Raw genomic sequence first — 17021 nt, 5'->3', positions numbered from 1 at the left:
GCACAGAATGAGCAATAAATAGGGGAACGGGACTGGAACTTTTAAAAGGACTGGTCGGGTCGTTACAGTCCTTTGTCAAGCAATACAGATAAAAATCTAAATGAACGCCTTAAGGCCATTACCTTACGGTCAGGTAAGGAGCTTGATGAACCCTATGCAGACCAGTCAGAACAATAGGTAAACAATGGTAATAATATTGAAATACCCTCTAAACCATATGAAAAATTGACTCATTTCCCTGTGACAATTCATTTCCCACAAAAACTGAAAAGAGAAAAGCTTGATAATCAATTTTTAAAATTTTTGGAGATTTTAAATATCAATATTCCTTTCACTAATGCTTTGTTGAAAATGCTTTCTTATGCCAAATTTCTAAAAAAAGTTTTGTCAAGTAAAAGAAAATTGGAAGAAGTTTCACTGGTGATGCTTACTGAAAAATGTAGTGTTATAATTCAAAATAAGCTACCACAAAAATTTGGTGATCCAGGTAGTTTTACAATTCCATACACTTTGGGAGGAGTATATTTTGAAAAAGCACTTTGTGATTATAGAGCTTCAATTAACTTGATGCCATTTTCTATCTTTAGAAAATTAAATCTTGGTGAAATGAAATACATAGGTGTTTCTCTTCAATTTGCAGATCAAAGTACTAAGAAACCTAAGGGAATAATTGAAAATGTGCTCGTAAGAGTAGATAAGTTTGTTTTCCCTGTAGATTTTATAGTACTTGAAATGAAGGAATGTCCCGATGAACCAATTATTTTGGGTAGACCATTTCTTGCCACAGGTAGAGCAATCATAGTTCTCCATCAAGGATAACTAATTTTGAGAGTTGATGAAGAAAAAATTATTTTTGATATGCAAAAGATATTAAAATTTTCAGGAGATGAGACATCATCTTCGTGTTTTTCTATTGACATGCTTAATTATCTTACAGATGAATTCAAAGACGATCAATTAATTCCAGACTCAATAGAAAGATGTTTGGCCAAATCTGGCACAACACAAGATGACGATCTTATCATCAGAAGAGAAGCCAAAATACTAAATTATGATTCTGAAGATGAGGAGATGCAACCAGAACAAGTTCAACCAAAAATTGAACTCAATGTTCTCCCATCTCATTTAAAATATGTTTATCTTGAGGAAGAATTATTTTCAGTAATTATTTCATCTTTTCTTACTGCAGGACAAGAAGAAAAATGGATTAAAGTGTTGAAAGCACATAAAGGAGCCTTGGGTGGACTATATAAGATATCAAAGGGATTAATCCAGCTATTTGTAAACACAGAATCCTCATGGAGGATAGCTACATGCCAATAGTCCTGACCCAAAGGAGATTGAATCTGGCAATACAGGAAGCAGTAAAAAAAGAGATCGTAAAGCTTTTGGAGGCAAATAATATGATTAGAAGATGTGTGCCTAAAGAAGAGATGAACAATTTTTATATCACTGTCATGATAAAGCAATTGGAGGTCATTATGCAGTAAATCGAACAGTCTTTAAAGTTGTGGAAATCGTATTTTTCTGGCTGACTCTGTTTAAAGATGCCCGAGCATATGTTGCACAATATGATAGGTGTCATAGAACATGCAACATCACTAAGAAAGATGAGATGCCATTGCAATCAATACAGGTATGTGAAATATTTGATGTTTGGGGAATAGATTTCATGGGTCCTTTTCCTTCTTCTCATTCTTTTGAATATATCCTTGTGGTTGTGTATTATGTATCAAGATGGGTTAAAGCCATCCCCACAAGAAAAAATGATGCTCGAACTGTATGCAATTTTCTCAAAAAAAAAAAAAATATTTACCAGATTTGGCACACCACGAGTTATCATTAGTGTCACGACCCAATTTTTTATAAGTCGTGATGGCGCCCAACGTCGCTGCTAGGCAAGCCGATAGAGAACTAACCGTGTATCTATTCTTTTAAAATTTTTGAAAAAGTTGATTTTTAATTATTACATAAGTATTAGAAGAGAAAATTAATAAAATAAAACGTAAAAAATTGTAAGATCAAGTGTAGTGAAATAAATACTCAAAAATCGTTAAGCGTCTACTAGAAAATTCCAAGACCTGGTGTCACAAGTGTATGAGCTACTAGTAAAATACGCAAAATAGTAAACTACTGTCTGAAGTTAAGTAGACAGAAAGTAAATACAAAAGAAAGACTTCGGGTGCTGGAGAACGGCTCGGAAGGCAGCTCACCGCTAAGTCTTGATATATCAGGAGCGCGCTCTGGGATGATGTCTAGATGCACCTGCTTCAGATCCTGCACGGTTAGTGCAAAAGTATAGTGTGAGTACATAAATAACAAGTACATAGTATCTAGTCTAACCTCGAAGAAGTAGTGACGAGGAGTCGACTTCGATACTTACTATGGGCTAACAAAATAAAACCGAAATTTTAAATAACCATGAGTTATGTAAACAACCATAAATCTCCATAACAAGTGAAAAAATAAATATTTCTTTCACTAATAATAAATCCCAAGTCAATTTTCATCATTTAAATAATTGTAACCTCTCCAGCCAATAAAATCATATCAAGAAGATTAGGCTCCAAGTATTATTACGCACTATTTATGCCGAGGTCATACGTCCCGATCCAAAATATATGTATATACTGTGTGCACTGCCGAGGGTCGAATGGCACGAACCATAGATGCATCTATTAACCTGCCAAGGCGAACGGCACACTCCCATGAGAGTAGAGGAAATTTACCTCGCTCACGAAAATACTTGCGACGCGAGTGAACATAGATTTCTCAAAGTTATTATAAAATTCTTCCATTCTTCCCCACACATAAGAAATTTAAACGGGATACTTTAAATCTTAAAATCCTTAATCTCAGCTCTAGTTAAGATAATTAATATGTATGACCAATATAATAGAGCAAATAAAGCATGGTGTAAGCCTAAGACTATCCGAACATCACATAGAATATAGGTACGCATGGACTCTCGTCACCTAGTGTGTACGTATCTCCCCACATATATAATTCACAACACAAATACTCCTAAGGGGATGAGTTCCCTCTTACAAGGTTAGGCAAGAGACTTACCTCGTTCTCAAGCTCACTACCGATCTACAAATATGCCTTAAATCCTCAACTCATTGCCAAACGCCCGAAACTAGTCAAATGTTATATAAATTAAACAATACATGTTCAAAAGTTCATAATTTAACTATTAGAGTAATTATCCAACCCAAATTGAAAGATTCCTAAAATTTACCTCCAGGCCCACGTGCCCGGATTTCGAAAATTGTTGAAGATAATCGTTACCCATAACCTCACGAACTCAAATATATAATTTTCACTCAAACCCAAAACCATTTTCGTGGTTAATTCCCATTTTTATCAAAACGTAGGTTTTTCATCTAAACCCATAATTTTCACAATTTTACATATTAAAATCTACCCATAATCTATGTTATAAACTCATATTGTATAGAAATCACTTACCTCAAAGTGCTAGGTAAAAACCTTTCTCCAAACGATCCAAAATTGCCCAATGGATGAAAGAAAATGAGTCAAAAATGGTTTAACTCCCGGCTTAAATGAACCTTACTGCCTCCAGGACTTTTGCACCTGCGGTCATTGGGCCGCATCTGCGGCACCGCTTCTGCGGAGAAAGGTCCGCTTTTACGGAATTCCACAGGCCCAGCACTGGACGCTTCTGCGAACGGGATGCCGCTTCTGCGGTTCCGCTTCTGCGGATGGTCAGGCGCATCTGCGATTCCATCGCACCTGCGGGCTATTCTTCATAGAAGTGAGGCCGCTTTTGCGCGTGGTTCTCTGCTTCTACGGCCACTGGCCAAATGCCACAAATCTGCTTCTGTGGCCATAAGCTCGCATTTGCGGGCTCGCACCTGTTGCCATAATCTTGCAGGTGCACGCACACTAGATCTGGTGCACCAGCAGCTCCTTTTGAGTCCTAATTCGATCCATGCATCATCTGGATAGCATCCGAGGCCTCGTCCAAACGTACCAACAAGTTTGTAAACATAGAACATACTCGCTCGCACCCTCGAAAGACCAGATAACAACATTAAAACTAAGAATCATATGCCAAAACCAATAGAATCAACTTATGAAATTCAAATTCTTCCAACTTACTCCGAACGCGCTGAATCATACTTAAACTACTCGGAATGACTCCAAATTTTGCATGCAAGTCTTAATTCACCATACAGAACTATTCTCAGGCTCGAAATCTCAATTGGACCTTGATAACACCAAATCCTAATTCACACCAAATTTAAAGAACTTTAAAACCTTCGATGTGCCAACTTCTAATATTAAGCGTTGAAATGCTCTCGGGTCATCCAAAACCCGATCCGAACATACACCTAAGTCTAAAATCATCATACAAACCTATTGGAACCGTCAAATCCCAGTTCCGAGGTCGTCTACGCAAAACGATGACTCAAGTCAAACTTAGCCCTTTTTAGCCAACCTTAAGGAACCAAGTGTTCCGATTTTAACCTGAACCCTTCCAAATGCCGAACTAACCATCCCCGCAAGTCATAAAACAATAAAAGCACATATGAGGAGTCTTATTTAAGAAAACGAGGATCTAGAAAGCAAAACGACCGGTCGGGTCGTTACATTCTTCACCTCTTAAACAAACGTTCGTCCTCGAACGTGTCTAGAATCATACCTGGAGTGCTGAACAAGTGTGAATATCTACTCCGCATGTCCTCCTCGGTCTCCCAAGTAGCCTCCTCGGCTGGTTGACCCCTCCACTAAACCTTTACTCCAAAAATCTTCTTAGACCTCATAATGGAAACTGGCTCCTCCTCAGAACCCAGGCTCTCATCTAACTGAACTGTGTTGTAGTCCAACACATGTGACATGTCGGCATGATACCCGTAGCATAGTCATGTGGAAAATCGGATGAACTCCCAATAGACTGGGAGGCCAAGCAAGCTCATAAGCAACCTCCCCAACTCGTCTTAACACCTTGAACGGACCTATAAACCTTGGGCTCAACTTTTATTTCTTTCCAAACCTCATGATCCCCTTCATCGGCGAGACTTTCAAGAGAACTTTCTCGCCCACCATAAAAGATAAATCACGTGCCTTCTAATCCATGGTACTCTTCTGTCTGGACTGTGCTGTGCGAATTGCTCCTGAATCATCTTTACCTTTTCCAAGGCATCGTTCACCAAATTAATACCATATAACTTAGCCTAGCCGGGCTCAAACCATCCGATGGGGGAACGACATCACCGACCATATAAAGCCTCAAATGAAGTCATCTCAATGCTGGACTGAAAACTGTTGTTGTATGCAAACTCGGCCAAAGGCAAGAGTCGATCCCACTGCCCTCCGAAGTCAATCACACATGCTCTAAGCATATCCTCTAAGATTTGAACTGTCCGCTCCAACTGCCCGTTGATTTGCGGATGAAAGGTCGTGCTGAGCTCTACCCGAGTCCCCAACTCACTCTCTACTGCCCTCCAGAAATATGAAGTAAACTGAGGGCTTCTATTCGATATGATGGATTCAGGCACACCATGAAACCGAACAATCTCCTAAATATAAATCCGGGCCAACTTCTCTGAAGAATACGTGGTCACAACCGGAATAAAGTGCGCCAACTTTGTCAACCTATCAAAAATGACCCAAGCTGCATCAAACTTCCGTAAGGTCCGCGGCAACCCAACTACAAAGTCCATAGTAATGCGCTCCCATTTCCACTCAGGTATAGTCATCTGGTGAAGTAGGCCACATGACCTCTGATGCTCATACTTAACTTGTTAGCAATTAAGGCACCTCAATACATACTCAACTATGTCCTTCTTCATCAGCCGCCACCAATAATGCTGTCTCAGGTCGCGATACATCTTCATATCACCTGGATGAATAGAATACCGAGAACTGTGTGCCTCTTCTAGGATCTTCTCCCTCAAGACATCAACATTGGGAACACATAGGCAACCCTGGAGTCACAGAACACCATCCTCACCGAGAGTAACCTCCTTGGCACCACCCTGTAGTACCGTCTCTCTGAGAGCCAACAAGTGCGGATCATCAAACTGGCGAGCCTTGATCTGCGTAAATAGTGAAGACTGAGCAACGACGTATGCAAGAACTCGGCTGGGCTCTGAAATATCCAACCTCATAAGTCTGTTAAGCAAGGACTGAATGTCTGAAGCTAATGGCCTCTTATCCAACCTCATAAGTCTGTTAAGCAAGGACTGAATGTCTGAAGCTAATGGCCTCTCCTCTGCTGAAATGAAGGCCAACCTACCCATACTCTCCGCCTTTCTGCTCAAGGAATACGCAACTACATTCGCCTTGCCTGGATGATAAAGGATGGTGATATCATAGTATTTTAGTAACTTAAGCGACCTGCGCAGCCTCAAATTGATATCCCTCTGCTTGAACAAGTGTTGCAAGTTGCGATGATCAGTGTAAACCTCACAGGACACCCCATAAAGATAATGCCTCCAGATCTTAAGAGCATGAACAATCGTGGCCAACTCCAAATCATGCACAGGGTAATTCTTCTCATGGGGCTTCAACTGACGTGAAGCATATGCAATAACTCACCCCTCCTGCATCAATACACAACCCAAACCAATGCGTGAAGCGTCACAATACACAATATACATCCCTGAACCAGAAGGCAACACTAACACTGATGCTGAAGTCAATGCGGTCTTGAGCTTCTGGAAGCTCGCCTCACAATCATCGGACCATCGGAACAGAGCACCCTTCTGGGTTAATCTAGTCAAAGGTACTTCAATAGATGAGAATCCCTCTACAAACCAGCAATAATGACCTGCTAACCCTAAGAAGCTCTTGATCTCGGTCACTGTGGTGGGACGAGGCCAACTCTGAACTACCTCGATCTTCTTGGGGTCAACCTTAATACCCTCGCCTGATATAATATGTCCTAAGAATGCCATAGAATCTAACCAGAACTCAAACTTGGAGAACTTAGCATAGCTTCTATTCTCGCAAGGTCTAAAGCACCACTCTCAAATGCTGCTCGTTCTCCTCTATGCTATGTGAGTAGATCAAAATGTCATCAATGAAGATAATGACAAACGAATCGATATATGGCCTGAACACCCGGTTCATCAAATCCATAAATGCCACCGAGCGTTAGTCAAACTGAAAGACATCACTAGGAACTCATAATGGCCATAGCTAGTCCGGAAAGCTATCTTCGGAACATCCGAATGCCAAATCTTCAACTAATGGTACCCCGATCTCAAGTCGATCTTGGAGAATACCCTAGCACCCTACAACTGGTTAAATAAATCATCAATACATGGTAACAGGTACTTGTTCTTAATGGTAACTTCTTTCAACTGGCAATATTCAATGCACATCCGTATAGTCCCATCTTTCTTCTTCACAAATAACACTTGTGCACCCCAAGGCAACATACTCGGTCTGACGAACCCCTTTGCTAGCAACTCCTCAAGTTGTTCCTTTAATTTCTTCGACTCCTTCGGAGCCATGTGGTATCATGGGATAGTGATAGGCTGGGTACCTGGTGCCAAATCAATATCACGATCTGGTGGCATGCCTGGAAAATTAGAAGGAAACACATCGAAGAACTCCCGGACCACGGGCACTAAATCAATTTCCAGAGTATCTGCAGTAGTATCCCGAACATAAGCTAGATAAGCCAAACACCCCTTCTCGACCATGTGTAAAGCCTTTAGATGGAGATAACCCGACTAGATGTACTGACAGACGAATCCTTCCACTCTAATCTAGGCAACCCTGGCATCGCCAAGGTAATAGTTTTGACATGGCAATCAAGGATGGTGTGATATGGAGACAACCAGTCCATGCCCAGGATGACCTCAAAGTCGGTCATACCAAGCAACAAAAGATCCGCTCGGGTCTCATAACCACAGAAAGTAACAATGCAGTACCGGTAAATCTGATCCACAATAACAGAATCACCCACTGAAGTGGACACATAAACAGGAGTACCCAAGGACTCCCGAGTAACACCTAGGAAATGATCAAACAGAGATGAAACATACGAATAGGTAGACCTTGGATCAAATAGTACCGAAGCGGAATTCGACCCCAATATGAAAATTTCCACTACCGGTCCAAAACTCAAAAAATTTGACTTTGGCCAATTCAAGCCTAAATAAGCTACGGACCTCCAAAACACAATCCGGACACGCCCCTAAGTACAAAATACCTAAAGGAGCTAACGAAACTGACGAAACTCCATTCCGAAGTCGTCTTCATACAGTTCCAACTACGGTTAAAAATTCTAAGACTTAAGCTCCCATTTTAGGGACAAAGTGTCCCTAAAACACTCTGAAACCAAAAACAAAACCTCTCAGCAAGTCACATAAGCATAAAAAGGTACGGGAGAAACAGTAAATAGGAGATCGGGGCTATAACTCTCAAAATGATCGGCTGAGTCATTGCACTAAAGTAGGTCTAGGCCAATTCTGGTTAGACTCAGTTGACTTTTTGGGACATGTTGTATCGGCAGAAGGCATAAAGGTGGATCCTAAGAAGATTGAGGCTATTCAGCATTGGCCTAGACCTACTTTGGTTACAGAGATATGGAGTTTCCTGGGTTTGGCAGGTTATTATCGTCGGTTCGTGGAAGGGTTTTCATCTATAGCAAGCACATTGACCAAACTAACCCAGAAGGGTGTTCTATTCAGATGGTCAGACGAGTGTGAGTTGAGCTTTCAGAAGCTCAAGACCGCTTTGACTGCGGCGCCAGTATTGGTATTACCCACAGGCTCAGGATCGTATACGGTATATTGTGACACATCTCACATTGGGCTTGGTGCAGTATTAATGTAAGATGGCAAGGTAATTGCATATGTGTCGAGACAATTGAAAGTTCAAAAGAATTATCCTATTCATGACTTAGAATTGGTAGCCATTGTTCATGCACTAAAGATTTGGAGGCATTACCTCTACAGTGTCTCGTGTGAGGTATTTTCTGATCATCGTAGCCTTCAATATCTGTTCAAACAAAAAGATCTTAATTTGAGGTAGTGAAGATGGTTGGAGTTGTTAAAAGACTATGATATCACCATTTTTTATCACCCCGAAAAGGCCAATGTGGTGGCCGATGCTTTGAGTAGAAAGGCTGTGAGTATGGGCAGTCTTGCGTATATTCCGGTTGGTGAGAGGCCATTAGCTGCAGATGTTCAGACTTTGGCTAATCAGTTCGTGAGGTTAGATGTTTCAGAACCCAATCAGGTTCTAGCTTGCACAGTCGCTCGGTCTTCTTTATATGAGCGCATCAGAGAGAGGCAGTATGATGATCCTCATTTACTTGTCCTTAAGGACACGGTGTGGCATGGTGATGCCAAACAGGTTGCTGTGGGGGAAGATGGAGTTCTGCGAATGCAGGGTCGTATTTGTGTGCCTAATATGGATGGGCTTCGTGAATTAATTCTTGAAGAGGCACACAGTTCCAGGTATTCTATTCATCCAGGTATCGCCAAAATGTATCAAGATTTGCGGCAACATTATTGGTGGAGGAGAATGAAAAAGGATATAGTTGCACATGTAGCCCGGTGTCTGAATTGTCAGCAAGTTAAGTACGAGCATCAAAGACCTGGTGGTTTGCATCAGAAGTTAGAAATTCCTGAGTGGAAGTAGGAGCGTATCACTATGGATTTTGTTGTTGGGCTCCCACGGACACAGAGAAAATTTGACGCAGTTCGGGTCATTGTGGACAGGTTGACCAAGTCAACCCATTTCATTCCAGTGGCAGTTACCTATTCTTCAAAGAGGTTAGCTGAAATTTACATTCGTGAGATTGTCCGCCTTCACGGTATGCCCGTGTCTATTATTTCAGATCGAGGTACGCAGTTTACCTCACATTTCTAGAGGGTTGTACAGCGTGAGTTAGGCACGCGGGTGGAGTTGAGTACATCATTTTATCCACAGACAGACGGACAGTCAGAGCGCACTATTCAGATATTGGAAGATATGCTTCGCGCTTGTGTTATAGACTTTGGACGTTCTTGGGATCATTTCTTACCACTTGCGGAGTTTGCTTATAATAATAGCTACCAGTCGAGCATTCAGATGGCTCCATATGAGGCATTATACAGAAGGTAATGCCGATTGCCAGTTGGTTGGTTTGAACCGGGAGAGGCTCGGTTGTTGGGTACCGATTTGGTACAGGATGCCTTGGATAAGGTCAAGATTATTCAAGATCGACTTCGCACAGCTCAGTCTAGGCAAAAGAGTTATGCTGACCGTAAAGTTCATGATACTGCATTCATGGTTGGAGAACAAATATTGCTCCGGGTTTCACCTATGAAAGGTGTAATGAGGTTCGGAAAGAAGGGCAAGTTGAGCCCTAGGTATATCGGACCCTTTGAAATTCTTGAAAGGGTGGGTGAAGTAGCCTACAGGCTTGCATTACCACCTAGTTTATCAGCGGTTCATCCGGTGTTCCATGTGTCTATGCTCCAAAAATATCATGGTGATCCGTCCCATGTGTTAGATTTCAGCTCAGTCCAATTGGACAAAGATTTGACTTACGAGGAGGAGCCAGTGGCTATTCTAGCCCGGCAGGTCCGACAGTTGAGGTCTAAGAGTTATCCTTCAGTTCTGGTGCAATGGAGAGGTCAGTCAGTAGAGACATCTACCTGGGAGTCCGATTCAGACATGCGGAGTAAATATCCACACCTTTTCTCCAGCTCAGGTACTTTTTTCTAACTCCGTTCGAGGACGAATGTTTGTTTTAGAGGTGGAGAATGTGATGACCCAAAATGTCATCTTTAAATTTAATAAGTAATTCTGTGTTCTAAGACCTCGAAAAGCACCATTTATTATTTCTCGACTTGCGTGCGCAGTCCGTACATTTGTTCCGAAAAGTTTTTATGTGAAAAATGGATTAAAATGGAAAATAGAGCTTTAAAACTCAACTAAGTTGACTTTAGTAAATATTTTGAGCAAACGGACCCGTATCAGTGTTTTAAAAATTCCGGTAGGTCCGTATCGTGATTTGGGACTTGGGCGTATGCCCGGAATCGAATTCTGAGGTCCCTAACCCGAGTTATGGAATTTTGATGAAATATTAAAAGCTTGAAAGCTTAATGATTTCTAAGAAATTACTGATGTTTGATTTATTGACCTCGGGACCATATTTTGGTTCCGGAGCCCGGTATAGGTCCACTATAATATTTATGACTTGTCTGCCAAATTTGGTGAGAATCGGAGTTGATTTGACGTGATTCGGACGTCCGGTTGTAAAAATATATGTTTTAAAGTTTTCTTGAAAACTTTCTTTGATTTGGTGTCCGATTCGTAGTTCTAGGTGTTATTTTGGTGATTCGATCGCGCGAGCAAGTTCGTATGATGTTTTAGAACTTGTGTGCATGTTTGGTTTGGAGCCCCGAGGGCTCGGGTAAGTTTCGGATAGGCTACGTGATGATTTCGGACATAGGAAATCTGGTTTTCTGCAGACTTCAGGCTTCTGGTGTGTTCTTCTTCGCGTTCGCGACGCGAAGAGCAAATTGGACTGGCACGTTTTGTGCTTCACATTCGCGCCATAGTGACCGCGTTCACGAAGGCTTGAGGTTCAAAGTTTCGCCTTCACGATAGAAGCCTCGCGTTCGCGAAGGGAAAGAGACTGGCTAGGAAAAATTAGCCTTCGCGTTCGCGAAGGGCATATCGCATTCGCGAAGGCCAAACCATGCATGAATCGCGTTCGCGAAGAGTAAAATTTGACAGCACATAATTGTGCTTCACGAACGTGAGACACTGACCGCATTCGCGAAGGATAAAAATCCCAGAAACAGAACTTAAGTTCTGAAAATGGGGTTTCGACCCATTTTCAATTCTTTCCCATTTTTGAGCTCGAGTAAGGCGATTTTTGGGCGATTTTTACGGGAAAACAATGGGGTAAGTATTCCTTATTCTATATTGATTATATTTCATGATTTCATACTCATTTATATCATGAATCCGTGATTTTTTGGAAGAAAAATTAGATTTTTATAAAATCTTCCAAAAACGAAAAATTAAGATTTGAAGGTCCATTTGATATCAGAATTGGACAATTTTGGTATGGTTGAACTCGTATCGGAACGGGTGTTCAGATTTCGTGAGTTTTTTCGGGATTTGAGACATGGGTCCCACTGCCGAATATTTTAATGAATTTCGGATTTTTATCTAAACAATTTATAAATTCACATGGAATTAATTCCTATGATTCGTATTGAATATATCGAATTATTTGTGAATAGATTTGAAGTTTTTGGAGGCAAATTTAAAAGGAAAATATGTGGTTGAATAATTGATTGGAATTGGCAAAGCGAGATAAGTGTCGGGGTTAACCTTGACTTGAGGGAATAGAACCCTTAAATTGTTTGTTATGTGAATTGCATGTAAATGACGTATAGGCGAGGTGACGAGTGTCTATACGTCGTCAAATTAATTGTTTGCCTGCTTACTTGAAAAATCATAAAATGTTTTTAATCATAAATTAATTACCATAATAATTGTTTCTCTCTTATTCCTTGTGAGAATATAAATTCTTGAATTCCTGCATATCAAATATTAAGCTGCCTATTTTCTCCCTGATTTCTATAATAAATTATTAATTGTCATTGTTTGTTTCATAATTAAATTATAATTATTGTATACTTGTTGTCTTATAATTTTATATTAATTGTTGCATTTATTGGGGAAATTTCTTCTATGAGAATTGATTGAAACGGAATATTGGAGGATCGGGTTGCACGTCGCAATAGACTTATAAAAAGTTAATATTGGAGGATCGGGTTGCACGCCGCAACAGACTTATGAAAAATTAATATTGGAGGATCGGGTTGCACGCCGCAACAGACTTATTAAAAAGTCTATATATATACTTCATTGAAATAAATATATAACAGATTTGATTGAAATGAATATATTGGAGGAGCGTGTTGCACGCCGCAACAGAATTGAATGTGAATATATTGTGAGAGCGGGTTGCACGCTGCAACAGAATTGAATGTGAATATATTGTGAGAGTGTCACGACCCAAAATTAACCCCTGTCGTGATGGCGTCTATCGTGGAACTAGGCAAGCCGACTCATTTCCAAAACAACCGATATTTCATTTTAAAGATAATTTCAAGGTTATTTGACATAAAACCTCCATTAAAAGAGTTCAAATCAAAGAAAAACAGAAGTGCGGAAAAGAAAAGCCTGACATCGGGGTGTCACTAGTCATGAGCATCTGCTATAATCTATCTAACAATATCAAGGCTAACTCAGCCTGGAAAATAGATAAATAGAACTAGAGGAAGATAAGAGGGAGAAGAGCAAGGGCTGCGATCGCCAAACAGCTACCTTACTATCTCCAAGAAAATCTGCAATCAGAACACTCAATAACCGCTACCGTGTCCAGCTATACCTGAATCTGTACACAAGGTGCAGGATGTAACGTGAGTACGCCAACTCAGTAAGTAACAACAATAAATAAATACTGAGCAGTAGTGACGGGCAATAAAGCATATAACGTTCATATCAGGAAATCTTCATTAAAATACCACATGCTTTTAAAATCAGGATTTGAATCAAACATCTCGTTTAAACCCAGTTCCAGTAAAAATCATTTAAAGAAATTTTTCCAACAGTTTTTCAAATGAAGGCTCAATGCAAAAATGATGAAATCATAAACAGCCTCTCGGGAAAAATATCATTCATATACAGCCCCTCGGGCAAACCTTACAGTCACTCGTTCCACTCGGGCATACCTCACAATTACTCTTGCCACTCGGGCATACCTCACAATCACTCTTGCCACTCGGGCATACCTCACAATCACTCATGCCTCGCAGTCACTCAGCACTCGGCACTCGGCACTCAGTAGGTACGTGCGCTCACTGGGGGTGTGTACAGACTCCAGAGGGACTCCTTCAGCCAAAGCGCTATAATCTGTAGGGACAACTCACGTGCGATAATAATAAAGTATGCTGCAGGCGGGCAGCCCCGATCCACACTCATCCTCACAAATCAGGCCCTCGGCCTCACTCAGTCATAAGTATCTCAATCCTCTCGAGCATTTCAGTAAAACAGGGCATTCGGCCAAAAACATATATATGCATCAAAATAGAGTCATAAAACTGAGTTATGCGGTAAACAAGTATAAACATGACTGAGTATAGATTTTCAATCGAAAATAATGAGAGGATGGTAAGAAACAGCCCCTAAGGGTCCAAACAGCATTGGCGCAAAGCCCAAACATGGCATTCAGCCCAATTTACAGAAATTCTTTCTAAAACATATAAGTATCAAATGGTTTCAACAAAGTATGCAACTTTACAGTTGCTATGGGACGGACCAAGTCACCATTCCCCAACAGTGCATGCCCACACGCCCGTGTGTCACTAAAAATAGTAGAATGATACGAAATCCGGGGTTTCATACCCTCAGGACCAGATTTACAATCGTTACTTACCTCAAATCGGTCAAATCTCTAACCCGCAATGATCTTGCCTCTGGACTCGGCCTCCAAATACTCCGAATCTATTCACAATCAGTACAATACCATCAATACACGCTAATGGAATGAATTCCACAAGAAAAACTACAAAATTAGACCAAAACCAGAAATTGGCTCAAACCCGGCCCCCGGGCCCATGTCTCGAAATCTAACAAAATTTACAAAACAAGAAAGCTCATTCACTCACAAGTCTAACCATACCAAATTCATCAAAATCCGACATCGTTTGGTCCTTCAAATCCTTAAATTACTCTCCACAAATTCCAAGCCCTAACCCCTTATTTCCACAAGTTACCATGATTAAAACAATGGAAAATCACCATATATACAAGTATTAGGACTCAAGTAACTTACCTCAACGAAATCCCCTTGATTCCCTCTTCAAATCTCTCCCAAAAGCTCCCAAAACCGAGTTGAAATTGTGAAGAATGACCAAAATTCGCGAAGGGTTCTATTTATGGTTTCTGCCCAGGTTTTTCGCACCTGCGGCCATTTTCTCGCACCCGCGCGATCGAACCTGCGATCTAAGAAGCCGCACCAGCGCAACGCACTTAATCACCAAGATTCCGCACTTGCGGACCCCTTCCTCGCACCTGCAGACTCGTATCTGCGGTCCCAGGTGCGCATCTGCGAAACTAGTCCAAACTTCTCATCTCCACATCTGTGCTTAAAGCCTCGCACCTGCGGGCTCGTAGATGCGGCCAATTCTTCTCACCTGCGTTCCTAACCTTGGCCTAGCGTCTCCCGCACCTGCGCACTCCCCACGCGCACCAGCGGCCTCGCACCTGCGACCCTTTCTTCCGTAGGTGCGGAAATAGCAGAAGCAGCAGCTCCAGCTGTAATTTCCAACTTCAACAAATCCGTTAACCACCCGGAATCATCCCGAGGCCCTCGGGACCTCAACCAAAAATACCAACAAGTCATATATCAACATACCAACTTAGTTGAACCTTCGAATCACTCAAAACAACATCAAATCATCAAATTACCATCGGATTCAAGCCTAAGAACTTCTAAATTTTCAAATTCGGCAACCGATGCCAAAACCAACCAAACCATGTCCGAATGACCTCATATTTTGCACACACATCACAAATGACACTACGAACCTACTCCAACTTCCGGAATTCCATTCCAACCCCGATATCAAATTTTTCACTGCCGACTGAAATCGTCAAATTTCCAATTTCGCCAATTCAAGCCTAATTCTACCACGGACCTCCAAATCACATTCCGGACGCACTCCTAAGTCCAAAATCACCTAACGGAGCTAACAGAACCATCAGAATTTAAATCCAAGATAGTTTACAAATAGGTCAACATCCGATTGACTTTTCCAACTTAAGTTTCTACTTAAGAGACTAAGTGTCTCAATTCACTCCGAGTTCCTTCCGGACCCAAACCAACTAACCCGATATAACATAATATAGCTGAATAACACAAAAAGAAGTAGAAATAGGGAAAACAGGGCTATAACTCTCGAAACAACCGGTCGGGTCGTTACATCCTCCCCCTCTTAAATAATCGTTCGTCCTCGAACGGATCTAGAAACATACCTAGAGTCTCGAATAGGCGTGGATATCTGCTCCACTCCTCCCGCTCGGTCTCCCACGTGGCCTCCTCCACAGGCTGACCTCTCCATTGCACCTTCACTGAAGCTATATCCTTTGACCTCAACCTTCGAACCTGCAGATCCAAAATAGCCACCGGCTCCACATCATAAGTCATATCACCCTCCAACTGAACCGTGCTGAAATCCAAAACATGGGACGGATCTCCAATATACTTCCGGAGCATGGAAACATGAAACACTGGATGCACACTCGACAAGATAGGTGGCAAGGCAAGCTTATAAGCCACATCCCCTATTCTCTGAAGCACCTCAAAAGGCCCAATGAACCGGGCTCAACTTGCCCTTCTTCCCAAACCTCATAACACCCTTCATGGGTGATACCTTCAGCAAAACCTTCTCCCCAACCATAAAAGACACATCATGGACCTTCCTATCCGCGTAGCTCTTCTGCCTAGACTGCGCCGTGCGAAGCTGCTCCTGAATCAATTTCACCTTATCTAATGCATCCTGAACTAAGTCTGTACCTAAGAGCCTAGCCTCACCCAAATCAAACCATCCAACCGGAGGTCTACATCTCCTCCCATACAAAGCCTCATACGGAGCCATCTGAATGCTCGACTGATAATGGTTGTTATATAGAAACTCCGCGAGAGGCAGAAACTGGTCCCATGAACCCCCAAAGTCAATGACATAAGCACGCAACATATCCTCCAATATCTAAATAGTGCGCTCGGATTGCCCGCCCGTCTGAGGGTGAAAAGCTATGCTTAAGTCAACCTGAGTACTTAACTCTCACTGCACGGCCCTCCAAAACTGCGATGTGAACTGAGTACCCCTATCTGAAATGATGGAAACTGGGACACCATGCAGGCGAACGATCTCTCAAATGTAAACCTCAACCAACCGCTCTGAAGAGTAAGTAGTACCAACTGGAATGAAGTGCACGGACTTGGTCAGCCGATCCATAAT

The 17021-nt window shown here is 41.7% G+C and overlaps 1 protein-coding gene across 1 annotated transcript; it reads left to right on the top strand.

Annotated features, from left to right (window-relative positions):
* The first annotated feature begins 351 nt into the window (after positions 1-351).
* On the top strand, positions 352-1323 carry LOC142166827 (uncharacterized). The gene is made up of 2 exons (XM_075226302.1): positions 352-787; positions 884-1323. The coding sequence occupies exons 1-2, from the start codon at positions 352-354 to the stop codon at positions 1321-1323; spliced, it is 876 nt and encodes a 291-aa protein (XP_075082403.1).
* The last annotated feature ends 15698 nt before the right edge of the window (positions 1324-17021 follow it).

The sequence above is a fragment of the Nicotiana tabacum genome, chromosome 2, assembly GCF_000715075.1.
Source record: "Nicotiana tabacum cultivar K326 chromosome 2, ASM71507v2, whole genome shotgun sequence".
NCBI classification, from domain to species: Eukaryota; Viridiplantae; Streptophyta; class Magnoliopsida; order Solanales; family Solanaceae; genus Nicotiana; species Nicotiana tabacum.
This window is presented reverse-complemented; position numbering and strand designations above follow the sequence as displayed.